Source organism: Boleophthalmus pectinirostris, unplaced genomic scaffold (assembly GCF_026225935.1).
Source record: "Boleophthalmus pectinirostris isolate CB_2022bp ecotype Guang Dong unplaced genomic scaffold, ASM2622593v1 HiC_scaffold_22, whole genome shotgun sequence".
NCBI classification, from domain to species: domain Eukaryota; kingdom Metazoa; phylum Chordata; class Actinopteri; order Gobiiformes; family Gobiidae; genus Boleophthalmus; species Boleophthalmus pectinirostris.
The window spans coordinates 8,985,293-9,003,303 of record NW_026571190.1 but is presented as its reverse complement, the minus strand read 5'-3'; the positions used below and the strand labels follow the sequence as shown (position 1 = coordinate 9,003,303).

Genomic DNA, 18,011 nt, shown 5'->3' with positions numbered 1-18,011 from the left:
CTTATTTCTTTTACGATTAGGAATATATATTTTTATTTATATTTACTTTTTGTATGTTTTTCTTTTTAAAGCCCTGAGTCAGATTTCTACCAGCGTTGTGGAGGTCTGGCAACCAGAGGATGCAGAACCTTTAATCCCACTTCAGGTATTCAAATTAACTTTTTTGCATAGGCACATGTAAATGTTCAGTACACAGTGACACTATGTTGCAAGCCCTGACCTGCTCTTTTTTTAGGCTTTCTCTACTGTTTGAGCTATCACTCGCCAGTAGTCCAGCGATTGAGTAGTTTCTGTAGTCTTTGAAATGAAACTGGTGTGAGACCACCTGCCACTTGGCTCCTCCTCGTTTTCTTTTGTACATAGTGTCCATTGTGAGGAGACTATAGTGCACACTTCTGGGGCACACTCCGGCACGTAGGGATCAAGCATGCCTGAGCGTAGCTGGGGCTTTGCTTACTTTTGTTGGATTCATATTGATTGTGCTTTAACAAGATTACATAAGGTGGTAATAGTAGTAGCAGCTTGTTTTTACTGATAACCTGTCAGTAGGTCACTACTCTGCTGTCTGTCATGTTACCTGTGGGTGTGGCACTCTAGTGTAAACATGCAGGTGTCGTAGGTGTCAAGTTACAGGAAAATATCCACTGCAGAATATTTGGAATTATTCACTTCACGTATTCCTAGCATAAGGGATGATTTTTTTTTTTTTTCTTTTATATTAATTGCGATTAGGTTTACAGTTTGTTTTGAACAGTTCTGTTCAAAGTTCACATTCTAAAGCACAGTTCACAGACTAAACTTTAGACTTTGTACAGATCTAAACTTAAGGATTAGCAGTTTTTATGCAGAATAAGGCCTGATATTTTGTTGTTTGTGGTGGAAGTTGTAATCATTTGTATAACTTCCTCCACAATTTGCAATTTGCTAATTGCATCCATTCAAATTGTGATTAATCTTACAGCCCTATTTGGCAGATTTATGTGCAATATCTTAATACCTACCCTTGTGTTAATTCTTCACAATATGTCTGCTGAGCATTATGCATAATGTTCTTTCTTGTTATTGTCGTCATTATACACACATACATTATATATTTTTTGAATTATAAGACCTCTACCAGATTTCGAACCATGTGTGAATTACATGTTTAGAATCCACTGCACACTTTGCCCCATCTGTCACTCTGAACCATGACAGAGAAACAACTGTTTGGTAGTCACAGGCACTTGTTTCCACTTCGTTCAAATTCAGTACTGTCTCTGATTGGGTGAAATTGTTTGTCCCTTGCAGCTGTTTCCTTTTTAAAATAGTATAGTGACGCTATGTTTTTTGTTTTTTTTTGTTTTTTGTTATTCTTTTTTTTTACTAATAGCTGCTTTTACAATACATTGTACACTTTACACTAGAAGAGATAAGTCATTTATAGCCAGGCCCTTTTTTGTGCTGCTCCTTATTCTTCAAAGCTGTGGGTAATTGTCAGGTGTTAATTAAAGTGCCATCCCTGAACAGTGATGAGTACAAGGCCTTTTGTAAAATTAATTGCACCATTTTGCAAATTCTTTTACTGAGCTACTGTTGATGAGTGAGATGAGAAGTAAAACTCAATGTATTAGCAGTTTAAAGTTTCCAGTTTTGGAAACCATAACATTCAAATTATTTGAATGGCTATAAAACCTGGAAGTTCCTAGTATTGACTGTTGACACATTCACTCAAAATGCTTTAGAGTTCTTTGGAAAATTAAGCCCGGAATGGCACGTTAAATCTCTTGTTGCTCTTGGATTGCATTTTCACTATGGAATATCTTTGATAAAGAGTAAACAGTGTAAGCCCTACCAATTGTTCAATTTTTTATTTTAATATATGCAGCTATGTTAATTAATATTTGTGCAAGTTTTTGTATAATTGTTGAATCAAGTAACCCTTTTGGTAGCATCCATAAAATTGTGAACATGTAAGGCACTGACACAAAGTCCATTTATTGTTTAGTACTGGACTTGGCAAATAAAATGAAATGGCAACTTGTGCAAGGTTTGTGTTTAAATGTTTAAATAGCCTTTTCTGACTGATGAAATCTGCTGCAGAAGTAACACAGGAAATAACACATGTACTGTTCCTGACTGTACTCATCTCCGCACTTCAGCACATTTCAGTTCTTCTGGCTTGTTTATGCAATAATACTTCAGTTTTTTTTGTTTTGTTTTTTGATCATTTATTTTGCCTAACACTGTATTTTTGTCAGGGGTGTAACCAGTAAACATTTATTTTTGTCAAGCTAACTATTTGTTTTGTTTTCAGGTGGAGAAGGATAGACGAAAAGAAGGTCTTCCACTGGAGGAAAGGTAACTAACCTTATTGGGTTTCCATGTTTTCATACCCATGTCCTTTTGAAAATGCCAGTTTATCGATCAGGGAAAATGCAATTATTCATTTCACATGACAACTCAATTTCATTATACAATTTGTAGCCGATTCATGCTAGTCATCGTCAGGCAAACTAGAAATGCCAAAATATACTGACTGACCACTTTCACTCAACCACTAAACTAATCTGACTAGACATTTTTTTTATCCAAAGAGTTTTATTGACGAAGTTTTGAGAAAAAAAATTGTCTATGTTGCCAGAATGGCAGTAGAAAAGGCCATGTGCTCTATAGTACCAGGACTGTTTTGTGTTTTGTTTGTTGTTCCTGTATTAATCATTTTATAGAGCTAATGAATGACCAAACAGAATGAAGCATCTTAAAGCAACATTTTAGCCACAAAAATAAACTAATATACAGATCATGTTCTGAAGTTATGTGGGTTTGCTTTTATTTAGAATATTGAGTGGGCTATTTTCTCTATAGTAAAAAGAAGTTATATACAATGCTGTGTGACTTTTCATACTTTTCAATACTTAAACCTCAACCAAGACATGTACAGGCATGTTTAAATACATTTCTCATGGTTCTGGTGGAGGATTTAAAAAGAAGACATTCACTGTTGACATAATCACCCACACCAAGGAAGCTATGGCTCATATCTGTACTTGGCCCATGTATTCAGTTGACCTGAGTGCTCTGTCACTGTTTGGATAGCTGTCTAATTTATTTAGCTTTGTAGTGGACAGTCTAAAGTGCCATTTAAGCTGGTGTCACAGTGGACTGACAATATTTTAATAGTTGTAATAATCATTTTGTAATGTGAGGCTTAAATGTATGAGTGTGTATGTGAGGACATGTTTCTATCCTGGCACAAACCAATGACACATTGTGGTTTGAGCGCAGGGCTGGAGACTGTAAAAGGCCCTTTAAAAGTGCTCTTGTATGCTCACCATGTTGTTTATATTGGGGAGTGAAGGAGAGTGGGGGGAGTGAGGGGGAGTGTGTGACGACGAGGGTTTGGGGGCGTGTGTCCGACAGGCACACAACCAAATTCCTGACTAATTTTAGAACTCCTTGAAAGAAAACGGAGGGAATGAGCGGTGTCTTTCCCAGCTGTTTGGTGCCCACAGCGAATTTTTTGGAAAAATAAATGTTTTTGTCTAATGTCATGTTGTCATGGAAATATATATTATAAAAATAGATTGTTCTGTTTCTTGTGAACAGACATTGCTAGTTTACTTTTGCTTGTCATTTAAATTGAAGGTACACTGTGTAACATATCTGGTGAAGGGTTCACCACCTGTTTGTCTCAATGGACATTATTCTATTGCTACTGAACAAAGATATGACGCCAAGTAAAATGTCATCTTTGTAGAGAAGCCCTCCCACTCACCAGAAGATTGCATGTTTTTGAGCACTGTGGAACATTACAAAGAAATACCTCTCTATGGAGATGAACAAGGGATGGAACCTAGGCCAGAAAAGTTGCATAATGGACAATGGATAATTTTTAAATTGTCGTTGGTATGATGATCCACAAGGTACATCTAAATTTATGACATTATGGATAGCTTTTGCTACCACAAGTTCTACTCATTAGGTTACATAGATAGTTATTGAGTAATATGCAAGGCCATTCAGTCAAGTGATATGCACTGTTTTAACAATGTGACATCATTATGTGATGTGTTGTGTAATTTAAGTTGCGCAAATCTTTAGTGAATTGAGAAAATGTCAATAAGTGTTGTGTATAATCGTAATAGTCACAGATATCTCCCCTGACTCCTAACAGCCTGCATTCATGTCTTCTACATCAAACACGCTGTGTGCAGATTTGGGTTCTGAACCAGACGTTCTCAGGAGCCTTGTTAGCACTGGTTGACCCAGGGTTATCCTCTGCTCTGGGCTGAGAGGGACTCGTGCCTGGGTTATCAGTTTGGGGAATTCTGCCATCACTCCCCCAACAGCACAAGAGCCAGTCGCAGCCTTTGAGTTTAGTCTCTACTTTTAAACAAATATCAGGACCTTTGGGGCTGCACTGTATATAACATATACATTTTAAAGCTGAGGTATATGTCTTCCAATATGACACTATTTTCTGATCTGTTATAATGTTGTTTTCCCATCAAAACATACCTGGGAATTGTTCTTCTCTCAAAATGAAAACACTTTATCCCACCTTGTGATGTGGTAATACAGAAAATGCTCTACGGTGTTTTTAAACTCCATACTCCTTTGCTAGAATAATTTGTATAATTTCAACTCTGGAAACAAAACTCCAGGTTTTTGAATTAAAATCATTTTAACAGGATTTAAATCTCACAAGAGTAAAATTTGTGAAAAATTAATAATACATAAATTAATAAAAATTAATAATACAATAATACATTTATAGAACAAATGTCGACAGTTGAGTTGGAGATCTTGAGGGTCTTCACCTATAGACGCCCATAGCTCCTTTGGCCTGCACGTTTACTTAGACCTGTTGTGTAGTGTTATTGTTTATGTCCTTCAGGTCACTAGCCTTGACCTTAACTGTGACCTCTCTGCTGCAGCATGACTGAGGTCGCAGCTCACTTTTATTTGAACGTGATCCCAGGATCAAATGGTGCTAAACATAACATTGTGTTATTTCTGTAACACAGCTCCTGGAATATCCAGCAGTGCTGTGCTTCTACTGCTGTCCAGAAATTTAATCTAAAGCCGTTGAGATGAGAAGAGCATAAGATGTGACAACTTTATGCTTTGAGGTGACACCACTCCCTCCCCTATTTAAACATTTAAGGAAAACCACACCCTGCCAATGAATGCTCATGCCTTGCAATGATGCAAAAAGTACACATTTCCATTGGTGCATGGTGTTGTTTTTTTATTAGGACTTACAGGGTGTGGCTTTAAGGATATCTGTCACAGTGTAAAGGGATTTTATAAATTTTTATTACAAAATAACAAAATGAAGACATAATTGTTGTATTATACTGTCAGAGATGTGTATATGTGTTTCCCTAGTGTCTAGCACTGTCACCTCACATCAAGAAGGTTCTGGGTCTCTCTAGCCTTTCTGAATGGAGTTTGCATGTTTCTCTCTTGGTCAGTTTTCTCTGGGCGCTCCAGTTTCTCCCATCAACCATAATGCATCATAGGTACAATCCTCCAGCTAAGGTGGTCCTGACCAAGACTAGCTCAAGATCTGGAGGGGGGTCACAGAGTACCCACTGCTCCTGACAGGTTGCCACAGCAGCACTGAAGGATGGGTTAAATGCAGAAGACAAATTAAATTAATGTTTTACCTTAATCTTATTTAAAATCCAATGTGTAACTTTTCTATGAGTGGGGTCGCCTCTCCAAATTACCGACTTGTAGTTTGGTCTACAGCTGCCACAAAAGGGAGGCAGGTCATCCACCGCAAAAGTTACCAAATTGATTTTTTGATGGGATTTTTCTGACAAACCTCCACTTTTTTCTATCTCATTTTTATCACGTAGTGTGACCATACTGGGCCTTTTCCAACTATTAAACAGCTGTCTATGAATGGGAATGTTAAAAAAAAAAAAGAAAAAAAAGTTAAATATGGCTTCCAATTTGGCCTTGCCACTATGAGATTCCACACCAGTAGTTTCCAATCAAAAGACCTTTTTGTTAGACACACAATATCGTAGTAATTGAATCTCATAGCCATGCAGTCTGACATTTAGAATACCTTGTTAGCTGAGCCAGTGGACATGGAAAAAACTATCAATAATGAGTGGAGCTTAATTTCACGCTGCTCTTTTTGTCCTGGGGATCAATGCGTGCAGCTCAATAGTCAAATATAACCGCTCTAACCTAGCATGAGTGTGTTACCCAATTTAGACTGTACTGCCAGGCTCTGTGCTTAAAGGAAGTGGTATCACAGGAAGGAAGATGAGATAATATGACTGACAGCCGGCTTTGTTTTAGTTGTACTTTTTCAGTATTTTTATGAAGTGACCAAATGTTGTGGATGTGTGTATTAAATTCACTATACTGTACTCAAATTTGAATCTATTAGAAGTGTCTACTACTGTTGTTACCTTACTAACATTTCAAACTTGTTTTTCATACCAAGGATAAGACTTGATACTTGATATAATACCAAAATGACAAAAAACAAAACATTTGTTTTAAAGAAGACATATTGTGCTTCTGGCTGCTATATAGTTATAATCTATGATGCTGGTCATGTTGTTTTGGATGCAACATTCATCTAAAATGACTTAAATAAAAAGGAAATGGTTCGCTGACTTTCAGGTTAGATAATTGTATTGCCCATTTGAGGTATTAGGATCTGAATCCCGCCTGTGTACTGTTGGCCCCTTCTGTGATTAGCTGCAGAGCACACTGGCAGATTTTTTTTTGTGTGTGTGTGTGTCACAGTAGCTATGCAACTCTACAGAATCCTACATGTATTACAGATAAGAAATAAAGAAGTAAAGGGCTGGGGACATGTACCAATAGTGGTGAAAACAAAGCTCTATATTGAACTTTGGAAACTAGTTTTACTATCACTTTCTGTGTAGCAGTTTTTGAAAGGATGTGTGTCCCCCACAAACAGTATGCAAAGCTTCATTATGACTGTTAATGCTAGTAAGTGTTGACCATGTTTCTTATGTATCCATTCAAATGAGGTTATTTTTGATCAGATAATTTTAGTGGGTGTAAATATTATAATGTCGTGATGCGGTACTAAAAGAAGAATATGCATTTCCTAACAGAGATGACTGTTATTTTCAAATTGGGCTATAAAAAAAGCCTAATTTGTTTGGTCACTTTTTAGATTTTATTAGTTTTATTTAACAGTACATTTTCTACATAGAGCTACATTTTTGGAATTGTTCTCTAACTGTATTCCATTGTATAGTGCATTTTGAACAATTGAAATCTCTTATTTCACACTGCTTATTCACTGTAAAAGCCCAGTGTGTGGACTGTTGTGGCCCCAGCAGGTCACAGCTGTGTCAGTCGTCTGTCAGCAGGTCCGCCATGTTTTCACTGCCACACACACTGTTGAGTCTCCGTGCTTTGTGGGGACATTGCATTGCATTCCTAGAGGTTATTCCTAACCTTAAAGGACCTATATTACGCTATTTTTTTCAAATCCATGCCATAATGTTGTTTCCTCATCAAAACGTATCTGGGATTATGTTTTGTTTTATTCGTACATGCTAAACACATAAATTCTGTATATAACAGAAAGCACTCCCCCTTGTGATGTTATGAAGTTGTAATACAGGAAGCACTGTGTTTTTGGAACTGCCAAACTTTGAAGCTTCTTGCAACTCATTGTAAGTTCTTCTTCTTGTAGACTTTCTGTGACAATCTCAAACAAAGGGCCAAAAAGGTTTTCAAAAATGAAAGCAACAACTTAATGTTATTCTCGAGTATTGTAGAGTAATTGTTTTATTGAGGCTAAAAATGGCTGTTAACTTTAAAAAAGATTAGGGTTTGCAGATAAAATAATAATAATCCAAGATTACTTAAACATGTTTGAGTGAAACAAAACACAACCCCAGTATGTTTATGATGAGCTAACAACATTCTAACATGGTTAAAAGCTCATGAGTAAAATTTTAGTAATATATTGGCCATTTAAACCAATTATTACTTCTCCAACTTCAATGCTAACTTTAAGTAATTTTGTTGATTGAATATATAAGGATATTTAGATTTTTTGGACTGAAATCTACATGCACACAATGTGATGAATCCCCCACCCCCACCTACCCACGCACGCACACACTCTTCTGATAGTGCTTTATGAGCTGATGTTGGACCTGTGCTCTGACATTCCCACAGCTCATTAGCACAGGCTCTCCCATACAGCCTTATCAATTAGAGTCCAAACATGTCCCTAAGGTACCCCGCTCACAATAAAAGACACCAGCATAATGTATAAAGTGTTTAGTTAACTTACTGACAAAGGGATAATATTGTTGATATTCTAACTTTTTGACATCCACCATCTACTTGTTTCCATGGAGATGGAAAAGTGAAAGTGCCGTACTGTGGGCTCTTCTGGGCTCAACTGAAAACATTTTGACCAGATATTTCCTACCTTTTTATAAGCCAACACATTTTGTTGATCTCCATTTAGGGATGTCAAAGGTATCAGAAATCAGATATTGATCTATGCTAAAACTGTATCGAAACTAAACATTCATTTGAGCAAGTATCGATGGTCTGTAATGGAAGTCACATTCACATTCACAACAGAAATTAACCTTTGCTGAATGTCTTTAGAATGATCTTGAGCTGTATCAGAATTATAAGCACATAGACTAGTATACGCCCATGGACCACTATGAAACTTACCTGGACCACTGAGGAATTACACACATACAATATAAGGCCACATGATGATATAAAAGATAAAATGTTGGAAATTATATTCTATTGTCTAAACAGTGTGTTGTTTTTTTTGGGGTTTTTTTGTAATCATTGTGGTATTGAAATCTGTATTGAGTAGCTGGTCCATTTTATATATCCCCATTTAATATGAAACAGTGAATTATTTCATTAGAACCTTATTTACAGGTTGAAAATGCTACCAGCTAGCTAACAGTCCATGCCTTGTCTGTTGTCTTTTCCAGCTCCTCTCCCTTCAGCCAGGAGAGTGGGAGGCCTCTGCACTTCCAGCCATCAGCGCTGGAGTTTGGGACACAGTACGTATACCACTCCTCTACAACCCAACCCAGCACACTTTTTCCCCTTTTTTATGTTTTATTACGCAACCACCAACCTAGCATTTTGGCTAATGTCGACAAATTAGTGGCACTCTCAGAAAAGCCATGTTGCTATGATGAGTGTACGTAGTTATTGTGGATAGCAGCAAGCAGGATATATCCAAGTACGGCTAAGAGCGAAGTTTCCCAGCATCCAGCACATACCAAAAAGAGCTTGCTCCAACTGTTCTCCTCCCATCTCTCTCTCTCTCTCTCTCAAAACAAATCAAATCTAGAATGGTAACAAGCCCCCAAGTTTAGAACTCAAAACAAATAAAACAAGCCAATTCAGCTACATATTTGCAGCACATTTTGGTGTTTTGACATTTGGGGCTTTGGTTGAGATCCAAAGTCATTAAGAAGTCCCTTTATCTTTACTTGTTGCTATCTTACAATGTGTTAATCGAAGAAATGAGTGGACCTTTAGAGCTTTTGACTGGACTGGATAATAAACAAATAAAAAATATCTTAGCACTTTTTTTTTTTTTTTTTTTGCTAAGGTTAAAATAGTTTTGAAGGCTCTGAAAGTATCATCTGAAAGGGCCATTTTTCCGACTGAACAGTTAGCCCTGCTCACATGATGCTTTCTGTCTGTTGCTGAACTATAATACGGCAATATTGTGTGTCTAGGGTAGTTACTGACAGTTGTTTCCACATATCACTTATTGTCTGATTGGATAGAACTTCTAGATTTTTTTTTGCAAATGATGTCAATTAGCGTTTGCCTAGAATCCCTACCTTTGTATTTTAAGCACGTTTTCTTCAAATGCTCAACTTTCATTTGTTGTTTTCTGTGCAAATGTGAGACACCATCAGTTCTAGTTTGTATCAAGGGAACTATAACTCTACTCTATAATACCGAGTTTAGTATTTAGTATCTTTTTCCTAGCTTAGTTATCAATCCTAGTTTTTGTTAGTGTGTGAGAGAACTTTTACTTCACCTATGATATTGACTGCTCTTTTCACTTCCAATCACTTGATGATGAGAGTTGACCTTAAGGCTTGAAACAATATAGCTGAACATTATTTTAGAGGGAAGTTGGTGTCTGAAATGGAAAGCAACTGTTCAAAACAGGACGTTGAAACCATCTATCTATGTGGCTCTTGTGTGTTGTGTTTATTCTGTTAACAGAACATCGCACTATACCTTACACTCCACAAAGTAGTCACTAATAGGTTGCACTATTTAGGCTATAGTGTAGATATGACATTAAACCATGTCTAATGTTAATGTTAAAACATATAACATGTTTAATTCTCCCTGTGTTCATTCAGATGGCAGCTGTTTGCATACATGTTTTGTGAGAGCAGTAGGAAAACACTGAGCCAAACACAAAAACCCCATTGACCATACACTAATTACATCAGGGCTGCCCTCAGACAGATTCCATGCTGTACCTTCTGTGCAGTCCAGCACAAGTACTGCTTATAGTGTATACCTATACCAAGAGGACCTACCTACATGTTACTAAATAAGATCATAGGACAAACATAATTACGACTGTCTTCCAAATTTCATGAAACATTTTCTCATGTTCAGCCAATGTTTGAATACTGTACTATGATGGAAATCATAGCACAATGCTTAAAAGTCGCTTTAGGATTTAAAACCAAAATGTTGTGGATTGAGTTAAGTTTTTATTGGGATTTCTGCATTTATTATCAGAAGACGAAGCATTTGTTCAACAACCTGTATTAAAAATCTTACAGAATATAAAAAATATGCTTTTTATATATGTTTAATATTAAAAGCCTTGTATTTTGTATAAGAAGTTGTACCTCAGCTGTGAGTGTTGTTCAGTTACCAGGGATATGCACATACTCATTACACAAAACAAGTAGCATGTGTAAAATTAGCTGAAATGTGACCACTCTGGTTTGCCTGTCTGGACGCTCCAGAGGCAAAAGGAAAATGTACTTTCAAAACTATGCTCAGTTAGATGTCTTGATTTGGTGTGTGTGCTCACTTTTATAGTTTACTTAAGTACTGAAGTCTTCTTACTTTATGTCCTATATTAGTACAGTAGTATAAGATATTGAGGCAGTGCTTAGTTGCAGATGAGGAAAGCTAATGCTTGTGTTAAATAAACACATTGCCTTCCTACTGCAGCACACATTTCCTTATTTGGGCAGACTGGGTTTAACACAGAGGGCTTTGTTAAGTCTATATTACTCTGATCTTTTTAAGGGCTGTGCCATCTATTTAGAATGCAAAATAAAGATTACTGAATAACTAGGGTTTAATGTAGAGAGTGTAAGAGTGTATTGAAATGACAAGTGCAACAGACATGTAGAGCTCTTTATTATGTCATCATAGCTCATAGCACAGTGTCATACATGACACATAAGAACAGAGACTGCCTCTCCTCTCCTCCGCTCCAGAAGACACTGGTCTGTCTGCTGCTCTTTGAATGTAAAGTGAAGAGTTGTGCAGAGGCAGAGCAGCTGTTTATCCTGTCCTTGTGTGGTTGCAGGCCGCTGGGGCTGCCCAGAGCAGAAACCATATATATACACAACCCCAGCCAGGAAGTCCCTGTGACGCTGCTCTCCATGTTTACATCCAGCAGCCATTTTTACATCCCTTCCTTTCACAAAAGAGTGAGTAGTGCATGCACAAGCGCAACAACAGTTTTCTGTTCAATATGTTTACACTGTGACCTCTGTCTCTGCAGGTGATCCCACCCAGAGGGAAGGCTTCTTTTAAACTTATATTCCTCCCATCAGAGGAGGGCAATGTAGAAAACACATTATTTATAAACACATCAGCCCATGGGCTGCTGTCATACCAGGTGAGTCGTGTGCTCAAAAAGAACATTTAAGATTTTGGATTGTAATCTCAAACCCTTCCCTTTTAAAGATTTTCTAAGCATGTTTAAAGTCAGTAAGTCGGGGCATCTAACAGGCTTTCAGTGCACAGTAGGTTCTATATAATTTAATAATCTCAAAAGAAACTTACTTACCATACTGTAGAGTTAGTGAAGGGACTGGGAAAATTATTTGCCTGTCCTCTGTATTAATGCAAATAAGGTTTGTGCTTTGTTCTAGAATCTTGTGTGAGATATAATCCAAACGTGAATCTGGCCCATGTGAAGACATGTGAAAGTATTTTGGCCTTCCTAACTGTGTTGAGGGGCCATTAAAAGCAACATGCCACCAGTGATTTGCTGTCTAATATTACATAAAGCCATGTGGAAAAGGCTGTTCATTTATAGCTTGCATAGAATGAGACTGGGACTCATAATCCTCCCATAGTACTGCATACAGTCAAAGACTAGAATTCTAATTTACTGCTTAATATGAAAAGGCAACAATGCTTTATTTTGTTTTCTGTTTTTCCCCAGGTATTTGGTGTGGGAGTTCAATGGGGCTCTTTAAAGTCTGTTCACAGAAAGGACAGCCTGCTTATATTTCCCCACATCCAGAGCATTAAGCTGACCCAAACTCAGGTACTATCTTCTGGATCCTCTACAACACCATATATAGTCTACAGCTGCGTGCCAATTTTTCCCTGATAAACCACACATTTTAGATGAGAGACATAACTGTATTGTGCAGTTTGAATGCATAGTCTGAGACACAGATGTCAGTTATGTGAATGTGTCAGCTCTCAGTGCCCCCGCAACAGGAAGTGGAGACAAAAATGTATGCCGTTACCCTTACCCTTAACATGCTCAAAACTTTCTATCAACTAACTATTCTGCATGAATATATGGCTGGGAGGAAAATGTAACCGCTGAACTAATAACACAGCACCATGCATTTTCAGATACGTTTGTGACTGTATAAAAGCTTAGTTACTAGCAGATTTGTGTCATAAAAGATATTTTAAATTAAATTAAATTAATCTTGCAACCCTATTGCGCCCAATGTAATGTTCCTTGTCATTCTTAATTTAATTAATTTTAAATGAATATTCATTAAAATGTTTTGTAATGGTTATAGTTGCTTAACTGGCATTTTTTTTTCTATTTTTGCTTTTGTAGGAAGATGCCTCAAACATCACCATTCTGGGTCTTCTTCTTGAGTGCAGCCTCCCCAAGAGCTTGTTCAACAGTCCAGAGGTACTGCCTTTTCTCTGTACTTACTGATACTAAAACCAGTTTAATCTGGGCTAATGGAAAAATAAACGGAAAAGAATGAGTTAGATGAGGAAATGTAGATTTTATTTTATTTTTTAACTATTACCTGGATAATGATGTTTGCAGTGGTCCATGGCTGTCATTTAGAGCAGGGTCTGGTGGTGTTTGTGATGGTTAGGACATTACAGATTGCACTGGTTTATGATCTGATCTTATGTACAAATTGTCAGACAGAAGAGGTTCTAGTGTGGGCCCTGGAGACAACAGCACAACATAATTCAAAGTGCTTTACATAATTAGAAAGGCATTAAAATCACAATACAAGCAAATGAAAACATTTGTAATCATGATGTCAGAGAAGCAGGGTTCATTTCACTAAAATTCCACGTGACTGTCTACTGCAGTACTCTTTTAGTCAGAGTTCCACGTACTGTTTTATAAATGAGACCCCTGAACTGTCGGTCACCTCTGCTCTGGATGTCACTGGTCTCATACGAGGAAGCCGCAGTAGCCTTGGCTTTTCAGGGATTAGGTTTGCTATCACAGTCCCTGAGCGAAGGTGGCAGCAGGCCATGGCATCTGTCTGCAGGTTGTCAAACGCTGATTCACCCACTCGGCCCAGCTCTGACCTTTTAGATGTGGGCTGCAACTGATCTGCTGCTTTCACTGGGGTGTCACGGTGTTACTGAGGGGAGGGTAGCTCTCATACAGCTCTCATGCTTTACACTCATCTTAAACTCTTAACTGTTACATTCCGTCACTCTTGTATGTCACTTTTGGATTTTACACATTGAATGTTTTGGTTATAGACTGATTACTGTGTTATAATGCTTGCATATACTTGTTGAAAGTTTTAGAGGCTTCCCGTAATCCTTGAGCCCTGATCTTGAAATAGACAATATCTTCTGATATTTGATTCCAACCAATCCCAGTAAAGACGCTAAAACAGAGTAGAGCAGCATTCTATAAAATCACCAGCCTAACCTGAGGTAGTGCATCTCTAATCAAGTCCATTGAAAATTCATCTGAATAATTATCATATTTTTTGCGCTGAACTCCTTGTAGTCCGATTTGGGCAATACTTAAAAATAATCAAAAATGATATGTCATTTATTTCTTACACTTAATGCCTGGAATCTAGAACACACACTTCAGTACTTTACGAAGAGGTGAATCTGATCACTCATGATAAGAAGGTGGATTGCCAGTCAGGGACATGCACTGTCTGTCCGTATTGCAAAAAAATAAAATAAATATCACAGGGGACTGAAAAACATATTTCTGCAGAATTTATGAACGAAGCACTAAACTCTGTTAATCTGAGGAGAGATACATTTTATTTTATTTGTGAAGGATAAGCTTTTGGAGTTTTGAGCCTGAGAAACATCTAATTGCACGTCATGTTTTGGCCGGGCTTGAGACACAATGATGGGTGTGGGGACCAGACTGAAATCAATCTGTATAAAAATACAGAGACATATAGTTCTTGATCTGCCAGGTAATAAGACAGTAGAAAATGGGTGCCAAAATCAAATTTTTCCTGTGCTTGTCCTTGCTTGTTGCCAGGGCTCTTGTCTGCAGAGCGAGGAGCGGCTGACTCTGCAGATTAACCTGTCGGCTTGTGGGGAGCGCCCGGCTGACCTGGACAAGCTCAAACCTTATGTCATAGAGCACATCCTGGTGCTGCTGGTGGCCCACGGGGCAGGACTGCTCACTGCAGGTGGGCTTCTTTTGCACCACACAGTTTAAATGTCTGCTAAACGCTGTCAAAATACAAACTTAGGGTTTTTAAAAGTTCTAAATACTAATAGATACTATAACCAACGTAGAAACTAGATACTCATTTGAATAAGTACTATACTGAAAATATTACAAATGTTCCTTTGCAAAATAGATGTAGAATGGTCTTGATTTATAGTCAAACTCATAGAAGACTACATGGTAATATTAAAGAAATTACAATTTTGTTTTTAAATGATTCTATTGTCCAAAAAGTGTTTTTATCATTGTTATATAGAAATTGGTATTGAGTATGGCGCTTTACCTCCTCCTGCATCGAAATTTTGTTTGATATGTTGATATAGGCTCTATTTGTGCTTACCTCACAAGCCAGAAAGACATTTGGAAACATGCAATGACAACTTCCGACAGGTTCACTGTAATAAGTCTGACAGAATCTAGGAAAAAAAAATTGAAAATGTCCCAGTTTTCTTCATCTCCATGTTATTGTAGCTTTCCGTTATGTTTGGCTGATCAACTTTTTCAGCTATACCTCAGTTTTCATCATTTCCCCACTGACACACAACTCCAAGCACAGTGGGTACATGCGATTAGAATAGATGAGGGCGTCAAATTCAAGATGATTCCAAACAGCACATACTATATGTATGTAGTCTTCATTTTACCGCTGATCACATTTACTTCAGTGAGTTTTATCACAGTCAGTAGGCGTGCCCAGTGTCACTAACTACAACGGAAGTTGTCATCACATGTTTCCAAACATCTTCCTGTTTTGTGACATAAGTGTGAATAGAGCCTATTGTGACAACTCGAAAACAAACTGCTTTGTTATTTTCTTTGTCTCCTTTGTGTAGCTGAGCCAAAGCTGGGAGTTTACATGTTAAACTCGGGGGGCAAAAAGCTCGACGTAAAGGTAAAGATGCAGTGTTTTAGAGGTTGGTCTAAATATAATGTGAAACCTTCGGACACTCAGTATTTTTTTCTAACCAGAATATGCAGGTGCTTTCCAAAGTTGAAGCCAGCCTGGATGTCCATCAGGCTTTACTGAGGCCTGAAGCAAAAAACTTCACCCAAGTAGCTACAGTGTCCTGCAGAGGTGACACGTGCTTCTATTTATGTTTTACAAAGAGCAATAGGTTTGTGTGTGTAATGCTAACCACTTTTCTTAATCCAAATGTAGGGTCAATGCCAGGCCACGGGCGGAAGTGTATCAGTCATATCAGTTTAGATATTGTGGGAAACCAGACCCTGGTTCACCTCCATGGACTACATATCCCACACAGGTAACTGTTAGAATTGACTATACTACATCGGCTGAGAGAGAATCTCATGATGCAGTCGCACGAAATGGGGGACAGGCTCCAGTTTCACCATTTCTGCTGCATAAACTATAGAAATCTTCAGAATATGGTTTCTCTGAAACTTGTGCTCCTACTAGATTGAATGAATGAATGAATTAATTAATATTTATTCGGACAGTAATACATAGAACATAAATTTAAAAAATAAAAATTTACAATTTACGATTTACAATGACTACACAGTGAGGAGCACATTCTTCTTCAAAACTAAACTAAACTCATGCAAAATAATTTTGTAATTGCGAATAGATCTCAAGTGAATAAATTACACTTGTTATAAAATCAATATTAGGTGGGAGGTAAACACACACTGAAGCCACCGTAATGAAAAATGTGTTATACTAAAAATACATTGTTAGGTACTACCTTTCTGTACACCCATAGCATGTTTAAAATTGTTTGCATCATCTTTCTTTTGCTTGGACACACCTGCTGTTTTCTATTGTCCTACTCTATTGTGTTGTGGTTGTCTGTGATGCAGGAGGAGCACAGAGGAGGTGTTCCAGGTGAAGCAGACAGACTCGGAGCAGGTGGAGCTGTGGATCACCAACCCTCTGTCTGTGCCTCTGACAGTGACCAACGCCTCACTGACACACAGGTTCAACAGCGCACTCAAGGTAACACTCACCGCTTCATAGGGTTGTTGTTTAAAAACAAAAAACAAAACAAAAAAAACTGAAACTAGTATCGAAATTAGATGCTATTTTAAGTATCGATCCTAAACACACATTTACAGAGCAGAAATGAACATTTCCTTATCTTTAGAATGATCTTGAGCTGTATCAGAACAAACAGAAGAGCACATAGACAAGTATACACCCATGGACCACTTTGGAACCTACCTGGATGAGGGATTACAGGGGTAATATAAAAGAAAAGTACTAAAATTTTTATGTCGAAAATGACATTCTTTTGTTTAAATCATGTTTTAATTCCCATTGAGTTGGAGTTGGAATTTAAATTGGTATTGAGTATTGAGGCTATTCTTAGTAGTGTCGAAATCAAGTTTGAAATTGTAGTATCAAAAGAACAGTATCTCATAATACAGCTTTTATTTTGTATTCATCTAGACATGCCCAAAAAGATGATTGACTTTGTTATAATGCTTTGGTTATGCTGCTCTAGTAAGGTGGTCTGCCACCTGTGTGTCTGTGAAAATTACAGTAAAAACACCTAATCAAATAAATGCACCTTTTAAATCACTTATTAATTTATATAAAATTACAAGTCAGAAGAACTTACAAGGCAGAAAAACTTCAACCTTTAAGAATAATTTGAAAGTTTTAGACACTGTAAAAAAGCATTATATCCTTACTTTTACTTTCACTACAGTCAGGTCAGACGAAAAAAAAAAAAAAAACTATCCTAACAACTCATCTGATCACTGGCATCTGATTATTGAATGGCCTGTCTTTTATTTTGCTCTGCTGCCCTCTTGTGTCCAGGTGGTCAACTTCAGCCGCCCTGTTACACTTCCTCCGGGCTGTTTTCATGTCCTTTCCCTCCAGTTGCTCCACAGAAGCCCTCCCCTAAATCAGGTGTTCACCCTCAGCCTGAAAACCAGCATGGGGCCCACGCTGCACGTCCCCTTGTACTTTCACTCCACTTTCTCTAAGGTAACACATCTGCTGTAACACATTACAATATGACAGGAGCTTTAACCACTCCAGTGATTTTATGCTAGTATGTTGAAAGAGTAAAGCTTTCTGTTACTTGTCCCTTCATGT

General features: G+C 37.6%; 1 protein-coding gene across 4 annotated transcripts in view; it reads left to right on the top strand.

The window, feature by feature from the left end:
* The window catches only part of tmem131l (transmembrane 131 like), a 33,697-nt gene that overhangs the window by 1,143 nt on the left and 14,543 nt on the right, over positions 1–18,011 (top strand). For all 4 annotated transcript variants that reach the window (XM_055158159.1, XM_055158157.1, XM_055158158.1 and 1 more), the window contains exons 2-14: positions 72–145; positions 2,297–2,340; positions 8,973–9,044; positions 11,579–11,702; positions 11,777–11,893; positions 12,446–12,550; positions 13,088–13,165; positions 14,750–14,903; positions 15,778–15,836; positions 15,914–16,019; positions 16,104–16,206; positions 16,766–16,901; positions 17,730–17,900. In XM_055158159.1, the coding sequence (XP_055014134.1) occupies positions 72–145; positions 2,297–2,340; positions 8,973–9,044; positions 11,579–11,702; positions 11,777–11,893; positions 12,446–12,550; positions 13,088–13,165; positions 14,750–14,903; positions 15,778–15,836; positions 15,914–16,019; positions 16,104–16,206; positions 16,766–16,901; positions 17,730–17,900 (1,343 nt within the window). The remainder of the gene's footprint in view (positions 1–71; positions 146–2,296; positions 2,341–8,972; positions 9,045–11,578; positions 11,703–11,776; positions 11,894–12,445; positions 12,551–13,087; positions 13,166–14,749; positions 14,904–15,777; positions 15,837–15,913; positions 16,020–16,103; positions 16,207–16,765; positions 16,902–17,729; positions 17,901–18,011) is intronic.